General features: G+C 32.6%; 1 protein-coding gene across 1 annotated transcript in view; it reads right to left on the bottom strand.

Annotated features, from left to right (window-relative positions):
* Positions 1–274: 274 nt before the first annotated feature.
* The window catches only part of LOC127732257 (uncharacterized), a 31,629-nt gene continuing 14,864 nt past the window's right edge, over positions 275–17,039 (bottom strand). The window contains exons 4-6 of the mRNA XM_052241337.1: positions 14,587–14,719; positions 6,363–6,511; positions 275–295 (exon numbers count right to left, since the gene is read on the bottom strand). Of these exons, the coding sequence (XP_052097297.1) occupies positions 275–295; positions 6,363–6,511; positions 14,587–14,719 (303 nt within the window). The remainder of the gene's footprint in view (positions 296–6,362; positions 6,512–14,586; positions 14,720–17,039) is intronic.

Raw genomic sequence — 17,039 nt, 5'->3', positions numbered from 1 at the left:
AGGTAAAGCTCTGTATTAATAAAACAAATACAACATCATTTTAGTCCATAGTAACTATTTGAGAAGGATAAGTCGTAAATTTCAAATAGTGATAAATCTTCTGGTAGAGTGACGAATTGTGTTCCTCTGGGAAGGGTCATTCTACAGATGCACGTGTTTGCCATAGGTAGAAAGGACTCTGTGCATTCGGTAAATAAAATTGATGGTTCAATTTCGAAACCAAGGAGAGGTTCTTGGTCATTTCCTGTGACAAATTCTAAAATACTCTCTAGATTTAAGGTTCCTCTCCGTCCAGCTGGAAAATAAAAGTGTAATATTTCACTATTATATTTTCTTATTTTCATTTCATTTGAAAGTAAACAAAAATTGACACACTAAAATGTTTTGCATTTGAATACACTTTATCTTCAAGGATATCAATTTCACACCTTAGTAAGATTTTTGTATATTGTTTTTGATAAATTAAAACATAACTAAACTATTATTTCTTATATGCATTTATGAAAAATGTATGGTTCTATACATAATGTGTACTGTCATATTATGTACTTGTAATTTGACATGGTCCAAAGTCATGCTTTCCTCAGACTGTTTATGACATCTGTACACTACATCCATTGGATGTGTACATATTGATACTTTGCTCTGGGGAAACATAATTTTTTTATTAGTTGTTATTAGCTTTGAACTAGTTTTCAGTAACTGCGAGTAATCTAGACTAGATTGTACTCTGTGTCTTTTGACTTAAATGTTTTTTGGGGATTGTTTTTGTGTATCATTAGATCTGTCACAAGTTAAAAATTCAGCCGTTTTCAACTGATGTTTACAGTTTGTAATTATGTTGTGCTGTTTCACCAACTCCCATTTTAAAGGAGGGTTGAGCCTTTACGAACATTCTATATGTGCCTGTCCCAAGTCAGAGGCCTACAATTTATTGGTTTATTCAGTCATCGGTTGTTGTCTGTCATATATAATTGTTTTTTCATTTTTTTTGGTCATAAATCAAGCCGTTTTTTGAATGAATTTTTTCCTGTTTTGTCATTTTTGGGGCCTTCTATAGTTTACTATAGGGTATAGGTTTAGCTCATTGTTGAAGGCCATACTGTATTTTTATTTTGGATATTTTTTCCTATAGCAACTACTGATTCTGCTGACATTAAAGGGAAATAATTTATATTCAGTCAGCGTATGATAATTTACAGAAGAATCTATGATATATACAACTCATTGCTGATTTTTCTGATATATAATGACCCTTTAATATTCTGTTTTCAACAAAATTTCACGCATTTAACAAATAAATTTACACATCAGATAATATATTAATAATAAAGGAAGTAATTTTGAAAACAAATGAATTTTAAAATGTTAATATGAAAGTTGATGTGGGTCTCATTGGGGTCTAAGCGTGACGCGGGATTGCCTATTTTTTGTAAGCGTGACACATGAAAGTCAAATTATTGTGTGCCGTGAAAAGGAAATGAAGTGTAGCGGGACAAGGGAAATTACAAAAAAATGAGAATTGGTTACGTACATAGTCTAAGCGGGATACGGGAATCTGACAAAACAGTAAGCGGGATCCAGGATCAGAACCCCCCCCCCCCCCCCCCCCCCCAATGAGACCCCCATTGATAGCACAGGTACGAGATTTGAAAAAAATATATGAATCAATACTGAATACTGAATAAAAAATAGTGTATTCAGTATATATACATATTTTTTATATTTCAAAATATAAATCTGGTTTGATAGTTGACAGAACATAAAGATTTTGCTGATTATAAATAATGTGAATTATTTCCCTTTAGTTTAATATTAGCAGATAAGTACTAGCTATAGAAAAATATCCAAATCAAAATTACACAATAACTTTTTGTTAGTCTTGAAAACAAAGCAATGAATTATTTACAAATAAAACAATGTTTTGAACTAATAACTTATAAAATGTCAATGAGATAGAAGTTTTCATATCCAATTCAAACCTTTATAAAGCAGTGTTGCTTATAATAAAGTACAATGTAGATGATAATTTTATTTCAATGTTGACACAGCTAGACATTATTTAGTTGGATGTGGATGGTAAAATTAATTTAAGCATTATTTGTTTTACTGCTACTAACAACCTTACACTGAAGCAATGAGCTAAAATGTTTCACCAGTTGATCAGTGTGTAGAGGTGCTTCAAACTGCGATTTGGAAAAAAAATAGAAATTGGTATTGTGATAGGGCAAAGCCTACTGAATAAGCACAGTAATTCAAAGTTTACATAGTCAATGGAAAAAAATGATGGCAATGATTCCCATGACCCATTGGCTCAGACAAGCTTACAAGGACATATAAATATTTGCTACTATTTTACCACTAAACCACATACCTGAAACTTCCCTGATGTATCTCATGAAAGATGAATACACATTCTTCTCCAGTGTTAATCTATTTGAACCTCTTTCACTAAATTCTGGCTTCAGCAATTGAATGAGCTTTTTAACGGTTAGCCTTGGTGAATTGTTGCTGAAGATATGTCTCAATGTTGGCAAATTTCTAACAACCTGCATAAAAAAAAATATTGTCAACGGAATATGTATGATGTTGTAAGCCAAAAATGCAAGAGGGGGAAAGAGATTATGTGCAGAGAGAAAATTCCTTTCAATCAATCAACCTAACTTTTTCAATCATTGTGGAAATCAGAAAAGATTGTAACAGAATTCAAGTCTTGTAGGATTGTAAGTTTGCTTTATTTTAACACTTTGCAATTTGATGACTTGATTTTGCAGTTGGTTAATATTTCTGACATGATAAAACAAATTGCAATTAAATTAGGTCAGAATTTTTAATAAACTGCAATAACTGGAGAGAAACACTGATAATCAATTCACTTTAATAAATTCTACTTTTTTTAAATTGTCTGTTAATAAATTTTAAAATTATTAGAAACTAAGGTATCAACTCCCTCAGGCAAAGTTGACCTTAGATGGATTTGGCTATTTTTTTAGTGTCCTTTTTGGTTATATAGGTTTTCAACTGTTTCATTTCTTATACATCCTTGGCTTTGAGCATTCCTGATGAAGGTAAATCCAGAAAAGGTGTTGTAACCAAAAAAAATGAAATTAACAATCTGTATGGCTAAAATTTCTACCACAATGAACCTCTTGGCAAATAACAGCAATGCAGATTAACAATTGTCCTTTGCATTTGGTACAGTACTGTGATCCAATTTGGATATCAAATTTTGTCAATTTTGATTTTGACCCCTACAGGACTAATCTCAAGATTCTGAACTGAAAATAAAGTCGATCAGAAACCAAACTCTTCAAGTATTTGAACATGTAACCCAATTCTCAAAGGAATGCATTGAAGTAACGATTTTGTATTTTGATTTCCTTCACAGTCCTCACAGTAGGTCTAAGAGTATCTTCAACAATGGATACTCTCAAAGATTGTGGACTTAAATATAGAATTCATGACAAAAATCTCTTTTTTTTATCTTGTATTGCTGATCAATTTTTTTCTGTTTACAGATTATCTCTATCTTCTTCAGTGTTTGCCCAAAACACAAAAAAAAGGGTACAAATTGTCATTTAAGGGCAATCACACCTATAAAGAGTGGCACTCATACCACATCTTCTTATATCTATCTACTAACGATTTCAGCAAACTTTGACTTATTTGTAGATCTAATGTCTTGCTGATCATTTTTTTTTATTTACAGTGGCTATATCTATAATAATTCAATTGCAAGATAAGAGGCAAAACGCTAAAAATCGTTAAAAATCGTAATTAAAGAGCGATAAGTCTAATTAGGAGTAAAAACTTTCGAACCATATACTTATTTGTAGATCTTGTCTTGCTGATCATTTTGCTTATTAAAGTTTCTATCTATGATCTATTATAGTTTTTCAGATATTAGACAAAAACGCAAAAAAATGATAAAAATTGTCATTTAAGGGCAATAACTCCAATTAAGAGTCCTCTGACGATTTCAACCTTATTGAACAAGAAATGATTGTAACAGGATGCTGTTACGAAGTCTCCCAAACGAAGCTCCCATAATTCGTCATTCCCAGGGTCGCCTGACATCACACAGTCCAGTGAAAATTGGTTTGGTCCTGTATAGTTATATGCATTAGTGATGCCTGGGGACTGACCCTGTATATCATTCAAATCTTCTCGACATGAAGAATAGGACTATATATGGTTTAGGGGTGGGGATCTCGACCATTTACAAGATATAAGATCATTAGGGGTGGGGGGACCCCTGGGGACTGACCCTATATGTCTTTCAATCTTTGTGACATGACGAAGAGGAATATATATGGTTTAGGGGCGGGGATCTCACCATTTACTAGATATTAGAACTTATCAAATGGCAGGGGGTGGGGGTGATCCCTGGGGACTGACCCTATATATCATTCAAATCTTCTTGACATGAAAAATAGGAATATATAGGGTTTAGGGGTGGGGATCTCAACCATTTACAAGATTGTAGATCATAGGGGATGGGGGGACCCATGGGGACTGACCCTATATATCATTCGAATCTTTGTGACATGACGAACAGGAATATATATGGTTTAGGGGAGGGGATCTCAACCATTTACAAGATATTGGAACTTTCTCAAATGGCAGGGGGTGGGGATGACCCCTAAGGACTAATACTTTATTTCATTTGATGTGCTGTATCATGACTAACCAGAATATATATGGTTTAGGGGTGGGGATCTCGACAACTTACAAGATATTAGAACTTTTTCAAATGGCAGGGGTGGGGTTGACCCCTGGGGACTTACCCTTTATTTCATTTGATGTGCTTTATCATGACAAACCAAAATATATATGGTTTAGGGGTGGGGATCTTTACCACTTACAAGATATTAGAACTTTCTCAAATGGCAGGGGGTCGGGATGACCTCTGGGGACTAACCCTGTATATCATTCAAACCATCTTTGCATGATTAACCAGAATATATATGGTTTAGGGTGGGGATCTTGACCATTTAGAAGATATTAAAACTTTTTCAAATGGCAGGGGGTGGGGATAACCCCTGAGGACTAACCTTTTGTTTCATTTAATCTGCTTTATCATTTAGAACATTTTCAATTAAAAAGATTGTGTCTATCACAAACGGTTTTTAATTTATAATCATTTGAAAAATAAAAAAAAAAAATCCCATAGGGTTCTATAGTAAAACCCTCCTTTCTTTTTGCTCCTCAAAGTACCCCTTTACAAACCCCAATGCACAAACAAAACCCTGATTGCACCACTAGACATGTTAGTCGAACATATTGTGAAACCCTAAGTTAATCGGACAAGCGGTTTTGGAGAACGGGTGCGGACAAGTTCAAATTTTAAAGCGGCGGAAGAGGAAGAGGAAGAAGAAGAATAATAATAATAACTAGAATTGCCATTGCAAGCAATAGCGGATGTCACCCTTCCCCCATTGCCACTAAGCGGCAGCCATTTCAAAAAATTTGGTGAATGCACATATATGCATGTACATCTTTCTTTAAATTTTCAGTACATTCAGAGCATTTTAAAAAAAATCACATTTTTGCGGTTTCCATGGCAACGGCAGCCATTTTGAAAACTTCGTTTGGGAGACTTAATTACTTGTATATCTTGTCTTGCTGATCATTTTTGCTGCTTTTCTATTATGATTTTTTAAGATAGTTGGCAAAACTAAAAATAAAATTAGTAAAATTTGTCATTTAAGCGCAATAAATCCTACAAGAAGTCGTTTGACAGTTTTGATTTAAAGGACAATAGATAGATCTCATCATTTTGAACATTTCTGCCTTGTCAGATTTTCTCTATTTATTGTGATTTTCAAGATAAAAGAAAAAACTTGCATTTTACCCCAATGTTCTATTTTTAGCCATGTTGGTTAACAGGTTGGGTTATGGGACACATTTTTTAAACTAGATACCTTAATGATGATTGTGGTAAATTTTGGTTAAATTTGGCCCAGTTGTTTCAGAGAGAAGATTTTTGTTAACAAAACAACGACACTGGACGCTCAGTGACAAGAACAACTCACTTGGCCCTTTGGGCCAGGTGAGCTAAAAACGGAAATCGGTTTGAGATATAATGTGCAGCCTTGCTACTGGTTAACAATATAGTTCTACACATTTTAAGGACAGACAAATAAGACAATGATCAGTATAATCAATGGAGTGGACACCAACAAATTAGCTGCCAAACTCTGAGAACTGACATAGATCTACAGAATTTGACAAACATTTTAACCATAATATTAGCATACTGCAATTGGCTAAATGTTCCTACTTCTTTTCAATTTGCATTTTTCCATCTTAATGTATGATTCCATCATTATGTTTTGTAGGTGGTTTACTACAATGCCTACCTCGACAATACCAAGAGTATCTAGTCCTTCTTTTAAACTGCATATGCATCTATTCTCCTCTAAATTCAAGGGTTCATCGCCAAAAATTTTATCAAGGGTTTCTGTATCCATAAATTGGGGAACCTTTCCGTTTTGGAGAATGCTAAGGGCTGCAATGAAATTGGCAACATTTTGAAAATCTTATACATTTAATACAAAAGAATAACCTTATACTTTTTCCATTTTTTTACCCATTAGATATGCAAATCACTCTCATTATCAAATGTTAAGTCTATTTGAATTTATATAGCAATTTAAACCAACACAACATGATGCTTACCTGAAAAGTTTAAATGAGAACCAGCATTGCCCTAGGTGATCATCAGAGGGGGATGAATGCACCCTTTTTTCAAGGGTGGTAAGAGGATATTTTGGAGGTTGACTATTCATTTTCATCTGTTGCTTTGCATGCTTATTTTCTTTGCGGCCAGCATGAAAATTTTAAAAACTTTTGTAAACAATTGTTCCCTGCATTTAGTGTTGCAGAATTTCTATTTTCATCCTGTCTCAAGCAAGGTTACTTTACTTTTAACTCTTATCAGGTCAGGATATATTTCAAAATCCTACTGCTCAACCTATAAATCATTATGTTTATGCATATTGTTGATATTTTAGTCCATTCCCAATATTTAAATCAAATAAATAACATTAACACATTAAACAACAATTGAAAATGTGTTTTCTAGATTGCAGTATAAAGACAATAATAGTGCATTGCCTTGACATATAAAGAACAAAATATCAATTTTTCATTTTTTTGCGGAGTTTCCCTCTTACATATCAACGATATAAGGATTCGGCCCGAAACATGGAAAAAGTTTGGCAGAGCCTCGCATTTCCCCGTTTCTAAGCCTCATCCTTATATCGTTGATATGTAAGAGGGAAACTCCGCAAAAAAATGAAAAATTGATATTTTGTTCTTTAAGCATAAAAAACCACATGTTCATAAATAAAAACTTTTATTCTCTATGTAAAGAGATCAAAATCGATTTTTGAAATTCACTGTCAGTTCTCGACATATCGCCATCTTGTCGGCATGTTCGATCTAAAAAGTCACGTGATATCTATAAACCACAAAGAACAAAAAGAATCAGGGATTTACCGACCGTGCGTTAAAAACTCCCATCATCAATTGGGGATTACCGTAGACGGTTATGCAGTGTCAAAATGTCTTGTCAAGTGTATGGTTGTTCTGTCAGACAAGGTTATGACAAAAGTCTACATAGTTTTCCCAATCCCACAAAAAAAGAAAGAATTGTATCAGACATGGTTGTACAACCTTAAACTAACAGCAAATAGTTGCATCTATAGCAAGCACAAGTTGGTGTGTGAAGACCATTTTGAACAATATTGTTTCGAGGGAGATTCGATGGTAATTATCCTTTTTCAATAACAAAATAACCTAGCAGTTCTTATAGCTATAGTTATCAAATCCTTATATGATAAGATCTCGTTGAATAAAAAAAATATAGATTTGATGAGGAAGAAGAGTTTCAATTATAAGAAAGACAAATGCAGTGTTCTTGTAACAATCACTGATTTACAGAAGATTCATTAGTATGCCTCTTTTATATAAAGTGCATTGATTTGTATAAAGATTGATTGATTGTTGGTTGCTTAACGTCCAGTGGCAAATATTTCATGCATATTCAGGACGAGAACAAGTTCACAATAAATACAATAGGTAGGTTCTGTAATAGATTAAGGGATTAAGGTCGGAGAAATTTAGACTGCCACGGGAAATGAGGGTATATTGGATAGGGACAGAAATTTAGCCTTGCAACAGGTCACCTACGGACCCCTCAAAGAGTTGTTGCAAGGGTTCTTAACGTGCGAAGAGCGTGGCACTCTCTTTACACGAGGCATCGGATTTAACGTCCCCATTCTGACCGGACGTGGCTGAAAATTTGTACATCCCGCACAGCCAAACGGACGCCCCACTTTAGCACGGGTTTTACTGCCGGTCGGAGGAAGACCAATGGTGACCATACTTCTATTCCCCAGTCACCCTTGGGGGTTGTATAAAGAATAGTTCCGTATTTAGACAAGATAATTTTTCAATTAATAAAGTTATACGATATAAAATAACATTTTTTTAATTATGATATTTAACGGCTATTGACAAGGAGCAATGTTAGGAAGAGGTTTTAAATTTTATTTACGTTATCTTATTATATATATATTTTGGCTTCCTCCCGAATTGATAATAGGTATATCAGAATTATTGATAGATGTCGTGTCAGAGCGACACATTCAGTTAGGTATTCCAAGGACGTATATTAGATACAAGTCCCTGGGTATTCCAGTGACATCCTGTCAACTAAAAATTCGTATTACACAATTATATAATACAGGTTCATGCATGGCCTCTTTATTGAGGTACCCGGTGTGCACAGGTAACATTTATTGAACCATATATTTGTGTCTAACGTTGTTTATCTTGTGTGTGTTTGAAATTATAATTCCAACTTTTAATGAATGATGTTCTGATAATAATATTATCCACTATTTTTGCTGATAATAAGTTTAAAAAAATTATAAACATGACCTTTGAACATTTTTGTGAAATGAATATTGTTTTGTCATGATTCTGGACCATATTTTTGAAGAAAAAAATTTTTTTCACGCAAATACAAGCTTTTGTCGATTGGCAAACATGCAGATATATAAAGTAATGCAGCACTTATAGTCACTATCAATATTAATTCATTGAAGATAAGAGAGCCCCTTCTATGTCTAATGTCCCTATCTTTATAAAGATTAGGACGACAGGGGAAAAAGGAGCGGAGATAGAGTGGCATAGTGAAACAAAATAACCGAATAGAGAACAATATAGAGAATGATCGACGAAAAGTGAAATAGTTATTGTAAAGGAGCGGAGATTAAGAGAGGCATAGTGAAAAAAAAGTTTGCTTGACAAAGTTATTGCTCGCTTTGATATTTTTAGTTATACAAAATCACACATTGTGTTCCTAATTGATATTCACGTGCACTAACTTGATGCTGGGAACAGTATATTAATATATATGTTCCTGCTTGATGTGTTAAGGTTAAACATAATTAGTATCCCATTTGTTATATCGTAGTGTCACGGTGTTACTTTGTTAAATTTATTTAGTTTGTTAATGATTGTGTAAATAAGAATAAATCTGTATAAAAACTTCATACCATTTTAGTGATTGCCTATAGGCGTTTGATTATTGTTACATTTAAGATATATATATATATTTAGAACCTTTCATACATCTTAAAGTAAAAGATTTGTGTCTGAGTTAAAAGACACAAGAACTCTGTAATACTAGTACGAGAGTATAGCAAGTAAAAATTCCTACTCAATATGGTTGTATTGGAAATCTTTTCATACAGATTGACAACTCATGGTCCGACATGCATGTAATATTTTCCACATGACGCTCATAGTTCTTTCTACCATCATCATCTTATTCATTAAATTGATTGATTGTTGTTTGCTTTACGCCGCATTAGCACAGAAAGGCTATATCGCGGCGAGAGCTAATTCGAATATTATAACAATTTAAGGTATATTTTTAAAATCAGACAAAAGGTCTTTCAATAAACTAAAATTCTAGACTAAAGCAAATTGATTATTTACAAATAAAAATCAACACTAAGATAACGTGATAAAAATTAAAATCGTTTTAAATATAACAACATTTTTATATTTTATAATATATTCCAATTTCTTTTAAGAATGAAACAATATTTGTAAATGGAATATTATTAAATAAATTATACATATTATTGACATTGAAATGCTTCTTCCGAATATCAGCAAAGTCAATACAATTGATTAAAACATGTTTAATAGTATACTTGCAGTTACAAGGTATACATTGTGGTTCTACTTCATTTTTTAAAAGATATTCGTGTGTTATTCTAGTATGACCAATACGACATCTAGAAATAACACACTGATCTTTTCTGCACATAAAATTATTGAAAGGTTTACATAAATTAGGTTTAATTTCATGTAATTTATTACCATCTTTTTTACTCCATTCATTTTTCAATATATTAAAAACATATTCTCTAATATTAGATTTAAAATCGGTATATGGTATATCACAGTTAGATAAAGGGTCACCCAGGGCATTCTTTGCCTCAAGGTCTACAGCTGTGTTTCCAAGGATTCCAACATGACTCGGCACCCATAGAAATAATATTTCTTTAAGAAGAATTTTTAAATTCCTCATTACATATAAAATTTTGAGAATTGTTGGGTTTTTAATTTTAGTATTTTGTATAGCTTGTAAGCATGAAAGTGAATCAGAACATATAATAAATTTGGATTTATCTGAAGAAGCAATAAATTTCAAAGCCAAAATTATTGCTTCTGCTTCAGCAGTAAAGATCGATGCATCAGATGGCAAACGGAGAGTTGCAGCTCTGTCCCTGAAGACAGCAGCAGATGCAACTCTGTCACCATCTTTTGATCCATCAGTATAGACAGTTGAAAAATCTGAATAATTGGCTTTGATTTGAGCATAGTGTTGCTGAATTAAAAGAGGATTTGTTTTATTTTTATTGTGTTCACGGAGATCAAATATCATTTTTGGTTTGGGAAGTTCCCATGGAGGACATTTGCAAGTTTCAACTTGAGCAACAGATTTTAAATCAAAAGAAGCTAAATGTGATTTTAAACGTATACCTAACGGAGGAATTTTATTTTCATGTTTTGCAAAAATATCTTCATACATTGGATTAAAAACACAGCTGTAGGCAGGATTATCTGAGTAGGCTTTTAGTTTGACAGCATATTGAAGTCCAAGCTTCAAACGTCTGTTAGAGAGTGAGTGCTCATCAGCCTCTACATACAGACTCTCAACTGGTGAGGTTTTAAATGCGCCAAGACAGAGACGCAAACCCTGATGATGCACAGCATCGAGAATCTGTATGTAGGACTTCCTTGCAGAGCCATACACTATAGAGCCATAATCTAGTTTAGATCTAACTAGAGATCTATATAAATTAAGTAAAATGTTGCGATCAGCACCCCAGTCGGTGCTGCCGACAACTTTTAAAATATCTAATGCTTTTAAACATTTCGATTTTAACATTTTGATATGGGGTAGAAAGGTTAACTTTTTATCGAAAATTAACCCAAGAAATTTGGTTTCATCAACCATTTTAATTGGGTTGCCGTACAAAGTGAGTTCTGGATCAAGATGCAATTTCCTTTTGTTACAAAAATGCATCCCGACCGTTTTTGAAATGGAAAATTTAAACCCATTTTCCGAGGCCCATTTTTCAATTCTTCCAAGACATAACTGTAATTGTCTTTCTATGTTATTCATATTTTTGCTTCTATAACATATTAAAAAGTCATCAACATACAATGAACCTTCAATATTACTTTTTAAAACTTCAACAAGGCTGTTGATTTTAAGACTAAATAATGTAACAGATAAAATACTGCCCTGAGGGACACCCATCTCTTGATCATACAGATCAGACATGGTTGAATTTACTCTAACATTAAATTGTCTGTTAGATAAAAAATTCGAAATAAAATTTGGCATATTGCCTTTCAACCCCATATCAAACAGATCTTTTAAAATACCATACTTCCATGTAGTATCATAGGCTTTTTCTAGATCGAAAAAGACCGACACTACATGTTCATTTTTCGAAAAACCATTACGGACAAATGATTCGAATCGAACAAGATGGTCAAGAGTACTGCGACCTTGGCGGAATCCACACTGGATATTGGCTAAAAGCCCATTGGATTCCAGGAACCAAACAAGGCGATCATTAACCATCCGTTCTAGTGTTTTACAGACACAACTGGTAAGAGCAATTGGCCGATAATTAATAGGATCCGTGTGATCTTTACTTGGTTTTGGAATAGGCACGACGGTTGCAAGCTTCCAGATTGATGGTAAATCACCAGATTCCCAGATGTTATTCATAAGCTGCAAAAGAGCTTCCAGCGAGGAATCTGGCAAGTGTTTTAACAGTTGGTAGTGAATATTATCAGGCCCACAAGCTGTATCATGGGCTTTTGACAGAGATGTTTTAAGTTCTTCAAGAGAAAAGAGTTTATTATAATTTTCACCATTTTTTGATTTAAAGTTTAATTTAATTTTTTCTTTTTGTTTTTTAACTTTTTTAAAATCTTCTCTGTAGTTGTTAGAAGAAGAAGATTTCGCAAAAGTTTCACCAAGCTTGTTGGCAATATCCTTTTCAGATGTTAATAAATCATTGCCATTTTTTAAATGTTTAACTGTGGCTTTAGAATTTTTTCCTTTTATCTTTTGTATCATGTTCCATTAAATATTCATTAAATATTACTGTAAACATCGATGGTTGACACCCAAACAAAATGGGAGTAATATACCTTCAGATCTTCTTCGTGGTATACACACAAGGGGTTACATGGCCTCTCCTGCCCAACAAACAAATACGCTACTATAGTCTGCTATCTCTGGAGCTCATCCTCAATGGCGCTTATACGCTCGTACGTCAGGAAACTTACAAGTATACTAGTAAAGATTTTTTAAAGAACAACGAGGTTGGGACGAACTGTTCTAAAATCGTCAATATCAGTAATACATTACTAAGATATGCCTTTAATTACAACAACTGTATTACTTATTTGGATTAATGACGGCTATCCTAAAAAAAATCCTCAAACAAATTAATGTATTAGCTTAGATTTATAATGTATATAATTATATTCATTAATGAAATAAACGATAATTGGTATTCTTTTCACAAATAATTTGTCTAAGAGATTGTCAAATGAACTTAATTATGTAAGAATGAAATGTTCATAAGAAAATTAAAAAAAATCATGCATGTTGTACATGTACTGTTGTATTTTTTCAATTAAAAACTTTAAAATTGCGATAGTTTTACGATTGTTAGCATTTAAACATCGCCAGATTTAAATACAAGTTAAAGAATTCCGGTAAAAAAGTATATTAAACAGATGTGCAATGATGATTAATTGGGAAATGTAACATTTATTTTTTAAGATTAAAAGTACTATTCTTTTAACTTCATATATCTTAACTTTATGCTAATTGCATAGAACGTAACCGAAAATTGTTCCATTTTAATATTGTAACACTTCCGGAATTAAAAAGTTGAATGTTAATTTTCAATTAATTTATACAATTTAATTATTGTTTCTCTATTGTCATCGGGTATTTCATCTGGGTATATTAAACAAGCTATACTCTTTCTGTTAATCAATTCAAAATGACAATATTCACACCTCTGTATTCTTGCATTCACACCTGTGTACGCCTGAGGCTAAATTGCTGCAAGGTAAAGTTCAAACGAATTCTCCTCAAATCGAGGATTAAAAACAATGACTTTACAAAATAATATACACACTCTGTTCACAAATATTTTGCATTGAAATAGTTATAAAAGTTATAACGGTAAATAAAACTTAAAATATTTTCAGTTCAATATCAGTAAAAATGTTCTATAGATATTTTATGAAAAAAATCTCAATAATTTATGAAATTAATTCGAAAATATTTATATTTAGATAACTTCATATAGGAAGTTTTATTCAATCAATACAAAACGGTACACACATATTCATTTTCTTTCATTCTTATATTGTGGTTATTAACTACGACCAACGGTCATCTGTGCGCTTTTAATTACGTAAAATTCTGATAAGCAATTACGACTTTAACAGATTTTATTTTTTCCCATCATTCAACAAATCGGGTTAAAACGTCACAACCCAGTGACGTAGGTCAACCAAAAAAGTTACAAATACTTGATTTTCTCCATTATTAGAAAGAATATAAATTTAAAACTTTGTAAATGTGTTTTTTATGTTAAGATGAACATATTTAGATGATAAGTAAAAAATCGCGGACTTTCCCTTTAAGTCAATGCACTATTATTGTCTATGTATTATAAGCTGACATTGGTTTATGCCACAGTTAGTGAGTTGATGGCATATAGGAAACGATTAATACTTAAGTACACATTACATCTTGGGTTCCAAAGAGTCCACAACGTTGGCAGACTACCAGACTAGTAATGGCAATAGCAAACCTGTTGCACTTAAATGCATATAAATATGATATTTGAGTCATTCAGTACTAGTAAGACAATCCTAAGGCCAGGAGGACACATAATGGCCCTCTCCAATTGTTAAAACCAAAACAATGCATCCTCAGCTAACACTTACCAAATAACTTTCCAATGGACACATAAACATTGGCTCTCAAATCACGAAATCCATTGTCAAAATACTTTTTCTTAATTTCTTGAAGCATTAATCTGAAAAATTCTTTCCGTGGACCACCAGCATCTACTGCCATCTGTCAAAACAAATCATCAAGTGAAAAGTTAACTGTTAAATATTCATGTTTAATTGTCATTTACAAATTTTGTAAAATTATTAAGGATGGCATATAGATGAAATTTATGTCTGTATGGTCCATGTATTCTTGCATTCATTTGTTTTTCTCTTTGAGAAATCATAACAAAAAAAACAAAAATGAAAAATGACATTTGAATTCAATTTCTCTTTTATTTTCTGATTATTGGAATTATACAACAAAATATGCTAAAATAAAGAGGTTCTTATGCTGTACTATTACACCACTGTCCCAGGTTAGGTTTGGCGCCAACAATCTAGTTTAACCCCCCCCCCCCCTTTTCTGTATGCGCCTGTCCCAAGTCAGGAGCCTGTAATTCAGTGGTTGTCGTTTGTTGCTGTATATCATATTTGTTTTCATTCATTGTTTTTTTCATAAATTAGGCCTTTAGTTTTCTTTTTTGAATTGTTTTACATTTGTCATTTCGGGCCTTTTATAATGACTATGCGGTATCATCATGGGGTTGTCGTCGTTGAAGGCCGTACGGCGACCTATAGTTGTAAACTTCTATTTCATTTGGTCTTTGGTGGAGAGTTGACTCATTGGCATTCATACCACATCTTATTTTTATATGGTAAATAGTATATTATTTAAATACTACATCGCATTAATAACGGAGGTTTCTAAGTAACTAATATGGAAAGGGGGACAGGAGGATTTTTTGCATATATTGACTATTCATTTTCATCTGTTGGTACGCATGTTTATTTTTTTCAGCGGCTTTGCTATGCAATAATATATTTTGACCTTTGTACGTTAATTGTTTTTTGCATTTTGTATCGCAGAATATGCATTTTCATCCAGTCTTATTTTCAGCTTGCCCATAAATCACTCATCGGGTAAAATATGCCATATCTATATGTTAACCTATTCATTCACTTATGTTTGCTTATTTGTAAATCTTATTTATTGGCATTTTGTAGTTCTTATATTGATGATCTGTATTCATTTTGACTATTTACAGATTATATCCATTTATCCATTTATTTAAGTTTTTGAAACAATTGGTTTAATAGTGATAAAAACATGTCATGAAAAGGCAATACATACTATAAGTGTTTGGTATTACTATAAATTTTCACTTCGTACTATGAACATCAAAATTATTTATTTTGTAAAAATATTTCCATTCTCTATTGGAACTGTACACGTATACCTAACAACAAAATTATTTTCATTTACCTGTGTTTAAAGTTATTGCAAATGGCTGATATTTTTGTTCGAGCATATTGTTTTTCTTTAATTGTTTAACTTTTCATACCGATATAACATGTTAATTTTATTATTCTTCCCTTAGTTTATTTATTTTGTATTTACATTGTATCATAGGTCAAATTTATTTGTTCAGTGTATGTTCAATGGTGTTAATATGTCCTTTGATTGAGTTAAGCTATTTCAGTTGATATTTTATAGTGTGTCTTTCTATGTTGTGATGTTATACTATTGTTTCAGAAAAAGGGTGAAGGTTTGGTACCATTAAAACGTTTAAACCCGCTGCATTTGTTTGCACCTGTCCTAAGTCAGGAATCTGATGTTCAGTAGTTGTCATTTGTTGATGTGGTTCATAAGTGTTTCTCGTTTCTCGTTTTTTATATAGATTAGACCGTTGGTTTTACCGTTTGAATGGTTTTACACTAGTAATTTTTGAGGCCCTTTATAGCTTGCTGTTCGGTGTGAGCCAAGGCTCCGTGTTGAAGACCGTACTGTGACCTATAATGGTTTACTTTTATAAATTTTGACTTGGATGGAGAGTTGTCTCATTGGCACTCATACCACATCTTCTTATATCTATATAAGGAGTCTGTTGACTTGTAGATCTTATTGAGCTGATGATCATGTTTTTGGATTTTAAAAGTTTCTCTCTTACGGTGTATTTTTAAGTCGCTAGCTAGGCTTGTTTGACCTGGGACTATTACACTGACGGGACTATACTAATCGATCTGTTGAGATGTTTCATTGTTCCGATATCAGATTATTGACTTTTTTTTCGATTGACAGCTTATCGTGTTATGTGGTTAATTATCCCTCGATACATGTGAACAACACATTTCGACGTATAGAATACCGTTAGAATTGGTGAATTTAAAATAAAATTAAAAAAAAAAATATATATATGTTAACAATTTTACTCAGGGATTTTAAGAAATACCAATTGAAATACCGTACTGCTTTCAACAATGAATGAAAAACAGCCATACATTTTACTTTTGTCGCATGCGAGAGTAAAGAAGTATGATTTCAACTAAATTTCTATGTTTGT

This window comes from Mytilus californianus, unplaced genomic scaffold, assembly GCF_021869535.1.
Source record: "Mytilus californianus isolate M0D057914Y unplaced genomic scaffold, xbMytCali1.0.p SCAF_23, whole genome shotgun sequence".
Classification (NCBI taxonomy): Eukaryota; Metazoa; Mollusca; class Bivalvia; order Mytilida; family Mytilidae; genus Mytilus; species Mytilus californianus.
This window is presented reverse-complemented; position numbering and strand designations above follow the sequence as displayed.